Below are 15,710 nucleotides of genomic sequence, written 5' to 3'. Positions count from 1 at the left end.
CTGAATTTGACACATTTTGCTCGGCTCACCAAAATATTCTAAGCTGTTCCATCCATGTCACCACATCGGATAAGAAAAAAGTTGGAAAGGTACAAAAGTTGATTCAGCTGCTGTTTCATAATTTATATACCCCCTTCCTTCTGGGGTGCATAAACAGTACACCCATCTGTCCTGGTTTATCCGTTTGGAAATTCACCACTTTAAATGCAAATTACCTTCCTTTGTAGGACATCAACAAGCCATAATCCCTCACTGGCTTTTACAGTAGGTAAAGGCAGTGGGATATTATTCTTGGAAAGGAGGCACAGATTTATGCACACTTAGCAGCATCCTTTTTTTTCTTCTGCTTTTAAAAAATTTTTTTTTAACAATGCTGAACTTTAACTCTGCAACGGTAAGCCAGCTCGATACATGAGTAGAAACACACATCATGGGAAAAATTGGCCTGGAAAATGTACTGTGTTCGGTATTTTAGTGAGAAAATAGAGATTTTCTTGATGGCCATGAGAAAATATATATTCATCTCTGGCCTGACTGAAACAAAAAGCAATTTCCAACATCACTAGGCAAGGCAAGGCAAGTTTATTTGTATAGCACATTTCAACAACAAGGTAATTCAAAGTGCTTCACATAAAACCATTAAAAGCATCAAAACATAAGGCAAAAGAAAAGGAGATTTAAAAACAATTAAGAACATTCATTAAAACATTAAAAACAGTGCAAGAAATAAAATGCAGTAGTAAAATGCAGAAATGCAGGAAATTGATTAATATATTAATTGAATGTGGTTCAATTAAAGGCAGCAGCACTAAGTTGCACGAAAAAGAAACCTGTTGGTCAACTGAATGAAAATGGACGCATACTATATTGTTTTTACCACAGTTTCAAAACACTCAGATGAACCTGTGTCACCTTGCCAGAAGGAGTTGCTCGCCTATATGTAACTTGTTCATATTTCTGGCTCAGTGGACCATTTGCCAGCCCCTGAGTTGCCATTTCAGAGGCATTCTACCCTGACTAGAATAAATAAATGTTTTATTTATTGTCTTTCTTTTTCTTTTCTTCACAAAAAAGTTTACACTATGATCAGCTTTAATAATAAGCTAGAATTACCGCCTTGTGGTTGTATACCTCCGCCAATCAGTCGAATTGCACTTCATATCCATGTCTTTCCAAAAAGTAATTTTATACTATTAGACTTTTGTTTGAAATAGTCATAATTAGCATATGAATTCTTGAGTTATGGCCAAAAACATGTTTCGTGAGGTCACAGCGACCTCGGACCACCATTCTTATCAGTTCATCCTTGAATATACAAGTGGAGATTTGTGCCAACTTTGAAGAAATTCCATCAAGGCGTTCCTGAGATATCTGAGAGTGGACCGGACAGACGGACAGGCCAAAAACACAAGGCCTCCTGCCACGACTATCGCTGACGCGGAGGATTAAAACAGAAAACATTAGAAAGTCTTCAACGTTATTGACACAATTAGCTGGAACTGAAGTTGAGTCTACTGGAAACAAAAAAACTTTGAAGGTGGTTTTCTTATTAATTTGAGTGTTCTCAACTTCTATATTTTTTTACAGTGTAGACAACCATAAACACAACGGGTGCTTCTGTAGGCTGTGCCTCTCGTGCATGAATGTTAGTTAGTCCTGATCAGGCGGCAACCTCCGGTTCTGCCGAGTGAATCAGATGCACAAGTGTCTGAAAACGTATAAAGTAAAATATAAAATTATTTTTACTGACCAGCAGGGGGCGACTCCTCCGATTGTCTGTGAGAAAATGACTCTACTTCTCTCTTGATTTATTACCTCAGTAAACATTGTAAACATCAAGTCTTCTTCAATACAGCATGATGTTCATTTCGTACATTATGGTCCATTTAGAGTCAAACAGACCATAAAGCAGGGTATGCTTTAGGGCGGGGCTACACAGTGATTGACAGGTCTCTACCAGAGCCGTATACGGCATCTCTACGTTTGCAAAAAGCCAAGATGGCAATGCTTGTAATCTAAAATGGCAACGGGAAAAATCGCCGAACTCAAGCCTTCAAAACATCAGTCCACAAACCAATGGGTAACGTCACAATGACTACATCAACTTCTTATATAGTCTATGGTCCTGATGGGTAGGTGGCACCGTGCATGTTAGCCCATGAGTCTGAATGGGTAAATGACATGTAGTGTAAAAGCACTTTGAGTGGTCGGAAGACTACAAAGGCGCTATAGAACTACGAGTCCATTTACCAATTACCATGTATTTCAGTTCTCAAACATATAAACACCACAGGAATTTGTCATTTCCTAACTTTTCATTAAACGTTCTTCATAAAACTAGCTCAACAATTGTTACCAAGAAACAAAAGACTTTGACTATGGTTGAAAATGGTGTGTTGCTTCTGTTGGGATCTGACTATGTGGCTTCGAGATGTGCTGTGGAACAAAGAGAGAGTCAGGCCTTCCCTTTTGCAAGCAAATGTTTCATCCTGATTGTAGTTTGATGAGCACCAAACCCCCCAACTCTGAAGAAATTCACATTAGGGTGTCAGTTTCCTCCCCCCAAAAACTATGTGTTCCTGAAGTTACCTGAAAGCACTGCTGCAATCTAATTGGCCGAGGGCCAAGACACCCCAGGACCCCTGTGGTTCAGCTACCTTTCTACAAAACTACCCTGCAGCCCCCACCTCAATGCTTTTCCATCGATCCCTCCGGGGTAGCAGGAGGCACACATGCAACGTTGTTCCCCTTTTTAACCAAAAACCTAGGTTTAACAGTTTATATTCGCTGGCCGAATTCACCAAATTGTCTATTTTATGGTTGTTCGTATCCACGAAGCGAACCCTTTTAATCCTGCAGAAGTGAAGAAGCAAGACTTCTTCAGAAAGAGAGAGAGAACTTCCACTCCCCAATAAGCTCCTCGTCTGCTCTGGTGATAAGGACGCGAACGTCCCTTATCCAGACGACAGAGATTCTCTCCCACCGAGAGAACACCTTCCGCAGCCCGCAGCCGCGCTGCCGCGCTGCCTGAGCCCACCGAAGCTCAGAAGAACCCCTCAGAAGAACCCCTCAGAAGAACCCCCCCCCCCAATCACCACGATTGCATCGTACCGTAAGGCGAATAGATTCTGGGCAGAGTTAGAGAGAGTTTCATTTGTGTTTATTTTATCTTGTTTGTGTGCTTAAAGTACTGTTCATTTTTATAACGTGGTGTATGCTTAATAATCTCCGACACTAACAGTCGCTGAGACCGTTGGGGTTGTGGAGAAGTTAGTGTATTTCATGCTACTGTGATTTGTGTTTAGATAACTTTAGCCGCCCAGTGAGGTCGAAGTTGCTTCTCATCAGTTCAGGAGGTCAGAACCGCCGGCTGAGACAAAGAATCGCTGTTCTTGCTCCCCTAGAAATCTTCCGTACTCCCGCGCGGCGCAGAGGATCGTAATCGCTTGTTTTATTTCATTTCGTTTTGTTCCTTTCCCTTCTCTTTTACTAACCCACACACACACATATAGCTTTGAGCTAATCTAGCTACGTGCTTAACAGCTACCAGCACATGTAGACACCGGGTCTCCTGTTGGCTATCCGCCATTTTGGGTCTCGCGCATGAGAGACGTCACCACGTCCCAGCTACGTCACACGTCACTGAGCTGTTCCCTCGCTTCTCCCCATTTTCCACACACACACACACACACACACACAAACACACACACACACACACACACACACACACACACACACACTCCCCCCCCTCTTTTCAATAGTCTGTTGATTTTAGATAGCGTGCTCATGAATGTATAGTTGTTGTTAGCTTAGATATTAGTTGACTAGATCATTTGTATTAGAACTTAATGAACTCTGTTATATTTTAAAGAGCAGCTGTCTGTGATTACTTTGTGCATGCGTATTGTGATAATAACTGTATATGTGGTCTGTGCTCGAACTTAACCCTTCAGTTTCACCCTGGATGTGTAATAGTACTCAGACTACTGACATTGTGAGTGAACACTAATTATGAGACTTAGTTTTATCGTTTGGTTATTGGTCCCTGTTCGCAGGGTGGTGCCCCGTTATCATGAATAATCATTAATAATTGTTACTGACATTAATAATTCTTGATTGATTGATCTTAGATGCTGATAACCCAAACACGCTCCTCTACGTTCCCAACACTTCACCTGAAAGCCATGTACTGTATAAGAGCAGGACGTTACCTCATACTCCTGAGAGAAGCGCAGACCATCATTGGCCTTGAGCCTCTCTATGTAGTCTGCCAGGTCACAGATAGCGATGGGAGGATGTTCCCTCATCCCTGCAGTGAGAAGTGAAGTGGTAAGTAGAGTCCATCTTACACACACACACACACATACACACACACACACACGAACTGGACAATGTAACTAGAGTGTGGATGCATGTTGAAGGCTCAGAGCTAACTGGTCACGGTAATGTGGGGTGACAGTGAGGGTGAGCAGAAGGATGATGTATGACTGTGCAGCTCTTCAACACCATACCACAACCACACTGGTGATGTGAGCGTCAACGAGCATGCTGAATGGTTAAAGAAATCCCATAATGCAATAGGTGAGTAGGAAGGGTGGCTGGAGTGTAAGAGTATCCACAGCATCTTACGCTGATATTTGTTTCAATATCTTTTATGTCTTTCTACTGTATTTCATTTCAAATCTCAGTTTTAATGACAACCATTTGGTGTGAATGGCTGACATGGGCAGACCATAAGAGAAGGTGACAGAGTTAAATAAAAGGGCTCTGGTTCAAATGGCAGGAATTGGAGGAAGCATTAGTAAAAAACAAGAGGGATGAAAACTAACTTGGAGTGTTCGGGCAACTGAGGGCACTGGAACCTGCAGGGGGAAAGACCAGGCAAAACAAACAGAACAGGGGTCAGTTAGGAGAAGACAGAGAAAAGAAAAGAACACAGGGAGCACTGAGAAGGGAGCTGTGTGTCTACTACCCTCTGCACTGTTCAGCAGCTTTATGTATCTGTAAAATATTTCTTAACATGCGTTGCATCCTAGAACAGATAAAGTGACTTCAGTTTTTAGCCATGTCAGCACGGGACTCTGGGGGTGGCCATGTTGGTAATTTGTGAATGGTCCACCACCTATAGGCTTCGTCACATTACTGTTCTGTTCAGCGAAATGTACCCGCACTCTGTCCCAAAAAAGGACATCATGCTAGGTATTTGCAAATACCCCCATAAATTGCTCAATAAATATTTCAAACTGTTACTGAAGTTACAGAAAAGACATAGGAATACCTTCCTGAAATAGAACTCTAGTAAGTTTTGGTATTTTTCAACCCTATTTTCTCGTGTTTTTGTATCTGAGTGACTAATGGGGACAAACATTTTTGAGATTGGTCCAGTATTGAAGGTGAACACCATCGTCAACATCAATGCACGTCCACTAAAAGGGCTTGTTTTTGCTACAAACAGGCAAAGACTTATTAAAAGTGACAACATTATGGAAAGAACCGTACAGAGAAATAAACATTTTTCTATTTTCTTATTAGTTGTTTGCGCAGGGAAGTCTCTTTCTGAAATCTAACATTGTTGAAATCAGCTAAATAGTTTAGTAAGGGAAGCACATGCAGATGTCATCTGATACTGGATGTCAAGAGCCAATTCCGGATTGTCAATCTGGTCTGGTCCAAATTGATAATGCTCAGGAAAATACTTTCTAAGGTACTTCCAGATTGGAGGATCTTCTACCATCAACTCCAATCAGTCTAATAGGGCAGTATGGGCCATTCTCTGGTTGTTTGGTGGTTTGCATTTCTTCAGGATAAGGGATATGTTGGCCAAGTTCAGAGATTGGGCCAACTGACCAGTATTAAGAATGCCAGAACACATCTGTCAGTGGCCCAATGATTTTTGCTGGGGGATCTAATGAAATTCTGGGCCGAACCCATCAGGATGTTCCCTATTATTGGCCTCCAAAACGTCTATCTCTGTTATCTGCCTGCCTATCTCTTACTTCTTTTCCTCAATTCTTAGGATGACTTTCTCTGTGGGAGTGCAGGATAGCCCCTCTTAGATAGCATTTAGCTTTTCATCATAAAACTGAAGTGACCTCTGATGCCGCTTTATTCACCATCAAAAACAATTCCAGCTCTTCAGTAATAACTTGATAAACTGGGGATTATTCATTAAATGAGAGTTGAAGCGCCAATGTCTACAAGAACGATCATAATAGTAGTGCTAATAAGACAGTAATATGTCATGGAAGAAAATCATCCCCCTAGAGAAGGACCGACGAGGTTGTGACAAATCCCTTAGGATTGGCTCATCAACGTTGGGTTCAAATACAGTTAAAAAAGAAGAACGTAATGGAATATTAGCCAGTAGCCTTGGAAGGAATAATTGTGCAAACACGGTAGTTGCGTAAACACATCCTATTACAATATTATCCCCAATGAGGCAGCCTGATATTAATACAAAATGCCCTTCCTTGTCTTTCCCTATACTTAAAAGCAAGTATGTGGAATATGAGGATTGCCGATACCTGGCATTTCGAAATTTCTGTATGCATAACACATGTGGAAACTTTGACAATAAAGTGAACTTTGAACTTTGAACTTGAACTTTGAACCTGCTTGCACGCCTCACTAACAGCATACACTTTGTGTCAACCTCCATGGTTTCAAGAGTTTTGGGTAAACACCTTGCATTTAGACTTAAACGTGCATCGTTTCTAGTAATTCACACGGAATTAAATATATTGTTTTGAAAGTATTTATTCAAATATTAATTCCATTGTATAAAATGTATTTTATCTTACTTTTAGCTGAACATTTTCACATATATATATATTATATTTGATATATTATCAAAATGATTTTCAATTGAGCATGTACGCTGTTAAATTCACAACAGAAATTCCTTATTAAGTAAAATAGTGAAGTAACTTCTTAGTAGTTACTTTGTTCCCACCATAACTTTCAAGCACAGTGAAACATCTTTAACAGGTCACAGTTGTGCATTCGTAGCGCAAGTAAAGCTGAATTCATCCGTCAGTTTCTGTGTGTTTGAGTAAACTGGAAGTTTTAGAGGCTTCTAGGCCACCCAGTGAACGTTCACTGAAGGGAGAACAAAGGTTGGCAGCAAAATGACTTCATGAATGTCCGTTGGTGTAAACAACATCTGCCAAATTCCCCACTGCTACCACAGATAAATGCCAAACATCTGATTTGAGAAAAACAACAGAGATGGAGCACAATGACAAAGTCAGTTTAAAACCTCCCACGGAAAGAAAGGTGGGAGAAAGAGATAAGACAAGTAGTTAGAGGGGTGGTGATGAAAAAGTAACGATGAGTAAAAGAAGTCTGACAGAAGTGTTTGAGAACGCAAAGTGGCGGTAAAACTAGAGAAAAACGGTTAAAGACAAAGAAACAGGTTGTTTGTAATACTAAACGTAATTATAACAGGAGGGAAGGGGGGAGTCAGGTGACGTTATATAAATGGATGGATCAACAAAACACAAGAGGCGGCTGTTCTTTTCCAATTGACAATCAACGTTCTGTTTTAGCATGACCATGATGGTGTTCATTACAGTAACCATGACGACAAAGGTTCTGTCACTCCTGAGGGGCAGATCGGAGACTCAAGTGCAGACAGACACTGGCGACGGGGTGAAGATTAAACTTAAAGTCCTTTACTTAAAAAGTCAAACAAACAAACTCAAAACAACTCCAACAGGGAGCGGGCAAAAATCCAAACAGAACACAAAAAATCCAAAGTCACAAAAAGGCATAGAAACAAACCAGGAGCACGCACAACGGCACCACAAGACTGGCACAGACAGAGGCACGAAGAAGGACCATCTCACAACCAGAACAGGGAAAGCAGGGGAGTATATATGTGTGGGGTGATGAGGAGATAGAAGGCAGCTGGGTGGACTGGGCAGGTTGTGTGAAGGATGAGTGCAATCAGGAGAAACACACACACACACACACACACAGACAGACAGACAGAGACACAGGAACACCGGGGGCAAAGCCTAAACCGTGACAGGTTCCCTAACTTCAACAAACCAGTTTTTAATCTGAACCACGATCTTCCCCTAAACCTAACCAAGTAGTTTTTGTGCCTTAACCATAACCATAGTGTTGTCATGTCATAACAAAATTATAATTTTTTGACAATAATTTGTAACAGTTTTGAAAAGCACAGTGATATGAATCTCTAGCGTGAGTTCAGTCATTTATTTGGTATGGATGCAGTTATGCTCAAAGAACTTAGCACAACACTAACAGATCCCATCAGCAAAACCATCAACCTCTCAACCTCTCAGAGCGTTTCCCAGTGTTTGGAAGTCGGCTGCTGTTGTTCCAGTATTCAAAGATGGAGATCCCCTTCCTACCTGTAACTACAGACCCATCAGTATCCTGCCAACAAAATCAAAAGTTGCAGAGAAGTTGGTAGCTGAACAAATTATCTGCCATTTGAATACCAGTTCTTTTGCCCTTCACCCAATGCAATTCGGCTTCAGAGCCAATTATTCTCGTGAGACAGCAGCTGTTTCTTCACAGAAAAAAAAATCTAATTTCTATTGGACAAAGGGGGAGTTGTTGGAGTTGTGTTTCTTGATCTCAAGAAGGCATTTGACACTGTTAATCATCGTATTCTTTTGTCCAAATTGCACGGCTACAATTTCTCCTCAGGTACATTTAAATGGATTGAATCGTATTTGCTAAATAGATCACAGTATGTCCAAATACAGAACTATCAATCTACCGCCCTCCACTTGTCCACAGGAGTCAAACAGAAACATGTTGAGATTGATTGTTGATTGATCATTGACAGTTGCTTATAAGAGCTTTGAAAAAGGGCACAGTGTTCGTATTTGGTGAACAAAAACAGTATTTCTGTTCAAAAGAGCATGCTGTGAAAATGTGCATTGGGTTGAATTTGTTAAACCTGAAGGACGTTTTGAGATTGTAGTAACATCATTACAATATATGTCAAACAGGGCAAATTACACAAAATGCCACCTTTTTAGTAGAGTTGCAAAGTGAGAGGGGCTGCTGATTGTTAATACCTATTTTGTATTCCCATTACAAATAACTCTTTCTACTTCATCCTCTCAACACATCTTACTGACTAAAGTATAAACGTAGGACTCTACCGGTTATTGTAACGAAAATATAGGTTGTTCTACGACCACCACTTTTAGTTATTTCAGCTTTGGGTTTGAGCAATCAGGTTTTGAATCGATCATTTTGGCATGATTGATGACTTTGAATGCTACAATACCCATGAGCCTCGGCTACAATTGCGATGGAGAAGAAGCCAGTGAGAGGTGTGTTTTCTCAAAGAGCAATCTTCAGCTTCTGCCCGCCGTCAGCCGCACACGTAACAGAATTGTAAGCTCGGCCATTGGACGTTCCTTGCTGAAATGCACCTTGGGAGTTGTGGTTAACTTCCACCCAGCACTTTTTATGCACACAGGCTTGTACTTTAGACTTTTTAACTACCAGATTTTTTTCTTTTGTCGTGACGATTCCACCTGGAGAGTTTCGTAGCATGTGAAGTTGTATAACTAGAGCTCACCCCACTTCACAGCTCTATAGAAGGATGTTTCAAATGATGGCCTGCCTCTCTCTGTGAAATCATAGTACACTACAGTATGTGCTGATAGGGCCGGATACCAAAACCTAAGCAGATATCTGGGAGTATTAACTGGGAGTAGCAACAAACTGTGCACACTGACAGGGAACAACAGAGATCATTTGGACCTCAATAAGAGTCTACTTGCAGGCATAACTATATGTGTGGCTCAGTATGAATACATATGAGCTCATAAGTGCTTTGGACATTTGTTGTGTGTGTGTGTCCATGCCTTGTGTTTGATAGTTGAGTCTCCTCATCTCCACAGGGTCTAAGGAGTGGGCCAGCAGTGAGTCCTTGACCCCCGCCATGTGCTCATCCTTGGCTGGGGATGTTCGTTTCCTGGGGGAATGAAGAAGTGGGGAGAGAAGGGGACCAAGTTAGGACAGGCCACAACAACTCAAAGTCCATGCTTTATCTCAAACTAGGAACAATTTTAGACAAAAAGCGGAAAACAATGAGGAAAAAAACACAGAAAACAAGTTTTTATCAATCAAGATTAAGATTGCAGGCAGCTGATGATCCACAACATAGAGCATTATTATCTTTCCATTACCATGCACTCTTTACACTTTTTATATGGATTCTAAAGGGATTATGGATTTCCATCCTCGATGGACATTGGAGATCCAGACACCAGTGTAAAGAGTGAATTCCACAAGGTGTGTGTAATGTCTGTGCGATTAGATGTTACCGAGTTGTGATGCGGTGAGTTGTTGTGGTGTTTATTGTATCTGTTTAGGGCACATTATCTGTGCATATCTGAATAATGTGTTTGTATTCGGTTATAGCTGTACTTAAGGCGGGGAAACAAATCTATCAGGCTGGTGCAAAGTAACAAACGGTGATGATTTAGCATGACCAGGATGCGTAGCTTCCACTCTATTCTGCTAAATACAAACCACGTAGAATAAAAAATAGGGTAAGAATGACTTACTCACTCATGGTCTTATTGTGATTAGGGATAAGTCGGTCTTTGTACTATAAACAAATAAACAATTAAAACATTTTATTTTTAAAATAAGTGTGGAGCAATTTCAAAGAGAAATAAACAAGCTAGTCTCTAAATAAGCAAAAAGTAACAGAAATAAAGAGGGAGCTGCAGGAGCCAAGTCACGAATATGAGTGAGAAATAAAAGAGGTTGAAGAATGGATCCCTGTGGGACACCTCTAGAAACATCATTCATTCATCCTTTTGCACGTATGAATAGTTTGTGATTAGTGATATAATTAGTGAGACATTTGTAAGTCAAGCCATTAAATCTATGAAAATATGTGAACTATTATGATAAGATGTATTACTTTTGAAAAATCACAACAATATGGCCAAAGCACATTTACTATTATTAACAGTAGGAATTTTATAAAAAGCTAAATAGCAGCAACATGAGAGTGATTTTACTGGTGTTAAAGCAAATTGATGTGCTCCTGAAGGTGCTTAAATATTCTATTATAAAGCAACTTTTCAAGTATTTTTGGAAAGAATGGAAGGACAGACATAATCAGCAAGAAGATTGGCCTTTTCTACATAGATACTGATAATGCGCATCATTGGTGATACTACATTACAATATGGTGGTTAGGAATCAGATATATTTGAAGTCGGGCGAGGTCACTGATGGTGAAAAACTGTTGTTGGAGTTCATGTACAAAAGAGCAGCTTTCATCCCAGTTGGGAGACATCCCATATTGACAGAAATCAGTTCAGAAAAGCATAGAATTTCACAGTATGTTGGAGCAGGCTGCCGCTCCTGTTTAATGTCTAGTGCCTACTTGAGTTTTTCCACAGCTGGATTTAATTATTACAGCACATGACTGGATTCAAAGAGGGGGCTGTAGGTGTGATGGTACATTCAAAGAGGGGGCTGTAGGTGTGATGGTACATTCAAAGAGGGGGCTGTAGGTGTGATGGTACATTCAAAGAGGGGGCTGTAGGTGTGATGGTACAGTCAAAGAGGGGGCTGTAGGTGTGATGATACAGTCAAAGAGGGGGCTGTAGGTGTGATGGTACATTCAAAGAGGGGCCTGTAGGTGTGATGATACAGTCAAATAGGGGGCTGTAGGTGTGATGGTACAGTCAAAGAGGGGGCTGTAGGTGTGATGGTACAGTCAAAGAGGGGGCTGTAGGTGTGATGGTACATTCAAAGAGGGGGCTGTAGGTGTGATGGTACAGTCAAAGAGGGGGCTGTAGGTGTGATGGTACAGTCAAAGAGGGGGCTGTAGGTGTGATGATACAGTCAAATAGGGGGCTGTAGGTGTGATGGTACAGTCAAAGAGGGGGCTGTAGGTGTGATGGTACAGTCAAAGAGGGGGCTGTAGGTGTGATGGTACATTCAAAGAGGGGGCTGTAGGTGTGATGATGCAGTCAAATAGGGGGCTGTAGGTGTGATGGTACAGTCAAAGAGGGGGCTGTAGGTGTGATGATACAGTCAAAGAGTGGGCTGTAGGTGTAATGGTACAGTCAAAGAGGGGGCTGTAGGTGTGATGGTACAGTCAAAGAGGGGGCTGTAGGTGTGATGGTACATTCAAAGAGGGGGCTGTAGGTGTGATGGTACAGTCAAAGAGGGGGCTGTAGGTGTGATGGTACATTCAAAGAGGGGGCTGTAGGTGTGATGATACAGTCAAATAGGGGGCTGTAGGTGTGATGGTACAGTCAAAGAGGGGGCTGTAGGTGTGATGGTACAGTCAAAGAGGGGGCTGTAGGTGTGATGATACAGTCAAATAGGGGGCTGTAGGTGTGATGATACAGTCAAAGAGGGGGCTGTAGGTGTGATGGTACAGTCAAAGAGGGGGCTGTAGGTGTGATGATACAGTCAAAGAGGGGGCTGTAGGTGTAATGGTACAGTCAAAGAGGGGGCTGTAGGTGTGATGGTACAGTCAAAGAGGGGGCTGTAGGTGTGATGGTACATTCAAAGAGGGGGCTGTAGGTGTGATGGTACAGTCAAAGAGGGGGCTGTAGGTGTGATGGTACATTCAAAGAGGGGGCTGTAGGTGTGATGATACAGTCAAATAGGGGGCTGTAGGTGTGATGGTACAGTCAAAGAGGGGGCTGTAGGTGTGATGGTACAGTCAAAGAGGGGGCTGTAGGTGTGATGATACAGTCAAATAGGGGGCTGTAGGTGTGATGATACAGTCAAAGAGGGGGCTGTAGGTGTGATGGTACAGTCAAAGAGGGGGCTGTAGGTGTGATGATACAGTCAAAGAGGGGGCTGTAGGTGTGATGGCACAGTCAAAGAGGGGGCTGTAGGTGTGATGGTACATTCAAAGAGGGGCCTGTAGGTGTGATGATACAGTCAAATAGGGGGCTGTAGGTGTGATGGTACAGTCAAAGAGGGGGCTGTAGGTGTGATGATACAGTCAAATAGGGGGCTGTAGGTGTGATGGTACAGTCAAAGAGGGGTCTGTAGGTGTGATGGTACAGTCAAAGAGGGGGCTGTAGGTGTGATGATACAGTCAAATAGGGGGCTGTAGGTGTGATGATACAGTCAAAGAGGGGGCTGTAGGTGTGATGGTACAGTCAAAGAGGGGGCTGTAGGTGTGATGATACAGTCAAAGAGGGGGCTGTAGGTCTGATGGCACAGTCAAAGAGGGGGCTGTAGGTGTGATGGTACATTCAAAGAGGGGCCTGTAGGTGTGATGATACAGTCAAATAGGGGGCTGTAGGTGTGATGGTACAGTCAAAGAGGGGGCTGTAGGTGTGATGGTACATTCAAAGAGGGGGCTGTAGGTGTGATGGTACAGTCAAAGAGGGGGCTGTAGGTGTGATGGTACAGTCAAAGAGGGGGCTGTAGGTGTGATGGTACAGTCAAAGAGGGGGCTGTAGGTGTGATGATACAGTCAAATAGGGGGCTGTAGGTGTGATGGTACAGTCAAAGAGGGGGCTGTAGGTGTGATGGTACAGTCAAAGAGGGGGCTGTAGGTGTGATGGTACATTCAAAGAGGGGGCTGTAGGTGTGATGGTACAGTCAAAGAGGGGGCTGTAGGTGTGATGGTACATTCAAAGAGGGGGCTGTAGGTGTGATGATACAGTCAAATAGGGGGCTGTAGGTGTGATGATACAGTCAAAGAGGGGGCTGTAGGTGTGATGGCACAGTCAAAGAGGGGGCTGTAGGTGTGATGGTACATTCAAAGAGGGGGCTGTAGGTGTGATGGTACAGTCAAAGAGGGGGCTGTAGGTGTGATGATACAGTCAAAGAGGGGGCTGTAGGTGTGATGGCACAGTCAAAGAGGGGGCTGTAGGTGTGATGGTACATTCAAAGAGGGGCCTGTAGGTGTGATGATACAGTCAAATAGGGGGCTGTAGGTGTGATGATACAGTCAAAGAGGGGGCTGTAGGTGTGATGGCACAGTCAAAGAGGGGGCTGTAGGTGTGATGGTACATTCAAAGAGGGGGCTGTAGGTGTGATGGTACAGTCAAAGAGGGGGCTGTAGGTGTGATGATACAGTCAAAGAGGGGGCTGTAGGTGTGATGGCACAGTCAAAGAGGGGGCTGTAGGTGTGATGGTACATTCAAAGAGGGGCCTGTAGGTGTGATGATACAGTCAAATAGGGGGCTGTAGGTGTGATGGTACAGTCAAAGAGGGGGCTGTAGGTGTGATGGTACATTCAAAGAGGGGGCTGTAGGTGTGATGGTACATTCAAAGAGGGGCCTGTAGGTGTGATGATACAGTCAAATAGGGGGCTGTAGGTGTGATGGTACAGTCAAAGAGGGGGCTGTAGGTGTGATGGTACATTCAAAGAGGGGGCTGTAGGTGTGATGGTACAGTCAAAGAGGGGGCTGTAGGTGTGATGGTACAGTCAAAGAGGGGGCTGTAGGTGTGATGGTACAGTCAAAGAGGGGGCTGTAGGTGTGATGGTACAGTCAAAGAGGGGGATGTAGGTGTGATGGTAGTCATGTACTCCAATCTCTCATATTGTCAGTGCTTGGCTGGAACAACATTTGTGTATTGAATGCTGTCTGGATTCTATATGTGTTTTCAGGGTGAAAAAAGCCAAGAGGACAAGAAAATAATGCTGAAATAAATAAGTGTTGTTGCAGTCTATTTATGTTCACAAGCACACCTCATCAATCGAACGGTGAGAAATGCACACTTGGCATCTGGAAATGAGGTTTGGAGATTTACTGAAAAGAAAATAGTCGGACACTATTCTCAAAATGATGTCACTCTATATATAGTCCACAGAGATTCAGAGGTTTCATATGATTCTATTACAAGCCTCATGTTATACGATCTATATATTATACATCTATCGGGCCGGCCAACAGCTATTAATGGATCAGGTCAGCTCTGGGATTTATTTGGAGATAATTGTGTGTAACCCAACTGTTGTGGTTTGCCCAACTGGACCTGTGCCGAACACCTGTCACCTCAATCAACTCAGAAATAGTTTGGGACATTTTGGGAAATGTGCTCATTATTTTTCCTGTGAGAAGTGAGATGTCCAGATGGATATCCATTACAGAGATGTTGGTCTGTCCAAAGTCTGCACCAGCAGCTCTAAAGCTCACCAATTAAAAAACAACTTCAAACCCGAGATTTAGCACTCAAACACTGCAAACTACTAGCTCACAGGTAGCGCAGGTGGCCTAGTATTTCTACTATTGTAATATTCTCTCACAATACTCAAAATCCTTCCACACATTGCTGGCTAAGGCACATTTTGAAGTGAAGGCGCAGAGAGAGCATAATGGTACTTTGTATATATGGATAAAGGGGAGAATGTACTGAAAGAGACATACAAGTGACTGGGATGCAAAATGCATATTTGGGGAGAGAATACTAAAACAATTAGTAACTCTTGACATATATTATGCAACAAAAAAGGAAAGAGTTTAGATCTTTAGAGCAGGCCTGTGTGACTTTCAGACAGGATAAGTTGCATTAGAATGACGGTATAATTTCTGTTTCAATCACCACCATTAGATGTGCTACATGTAAGACATGGGAAACAATGTTTCCCTGGAATGGGTTAAAGACCAGAGGAAAAGAGAAAGTTCTGTAATCGAGTAAATCTAAAGGTGGATTGGCTCTCCCTAGCAACACAGCTGTTAGTTAATAAGACCTGGTTAGTAAAACAAATA

At 42.5% G+C, this 15,710-nt stretch overlaps 1 protein-coding gene across 1 annotated transcript in view; it reads right to left on the bottom strand.

Moving 5' to 3' along the window:
• The window catches only part of ptprfa (protein tyrosine phosphatase receptor type Fa), a 343,585-nt gene that overhangs the window by 96,497 nt on the left and 231,378 nt on the right, over window positions 1-15,710 (bottom strand). The window contains exons 19-20 of the mRNA XM_079267305.1: window positions 9,861-9,970; window positions 4,212-4,309 (exon numbers count right to left, since the gene is read on the bottom strand). Of these exons, the coding sequence (XP_079123431.1) occupies window positions 4,212-4,309; window positions 9,861-9,970 (208 nt within the window). The remainder of the gene's footprint in view (window positions 1-4,211; window positions 4,310-9,860; window positions 9,971-15,710) is intronic.

The sequence above is a fragment of the Melanostigma gelatinosum genome, assembly GCF_949748355.1.
Source record: "Melanostigma gelatinosum genome assembly, chromosome: 4".
NCBI lineage: Eukaryota > Metazoa > Chordata > Actinopteri > Perciformes > Zoarcidae > Melanostigma > Melanostigma gelatinosum.
Note: the sequence above shows the minus strand (reverse complement) of the source record. Positions and strands in the feature narration are given on the sequence as shown.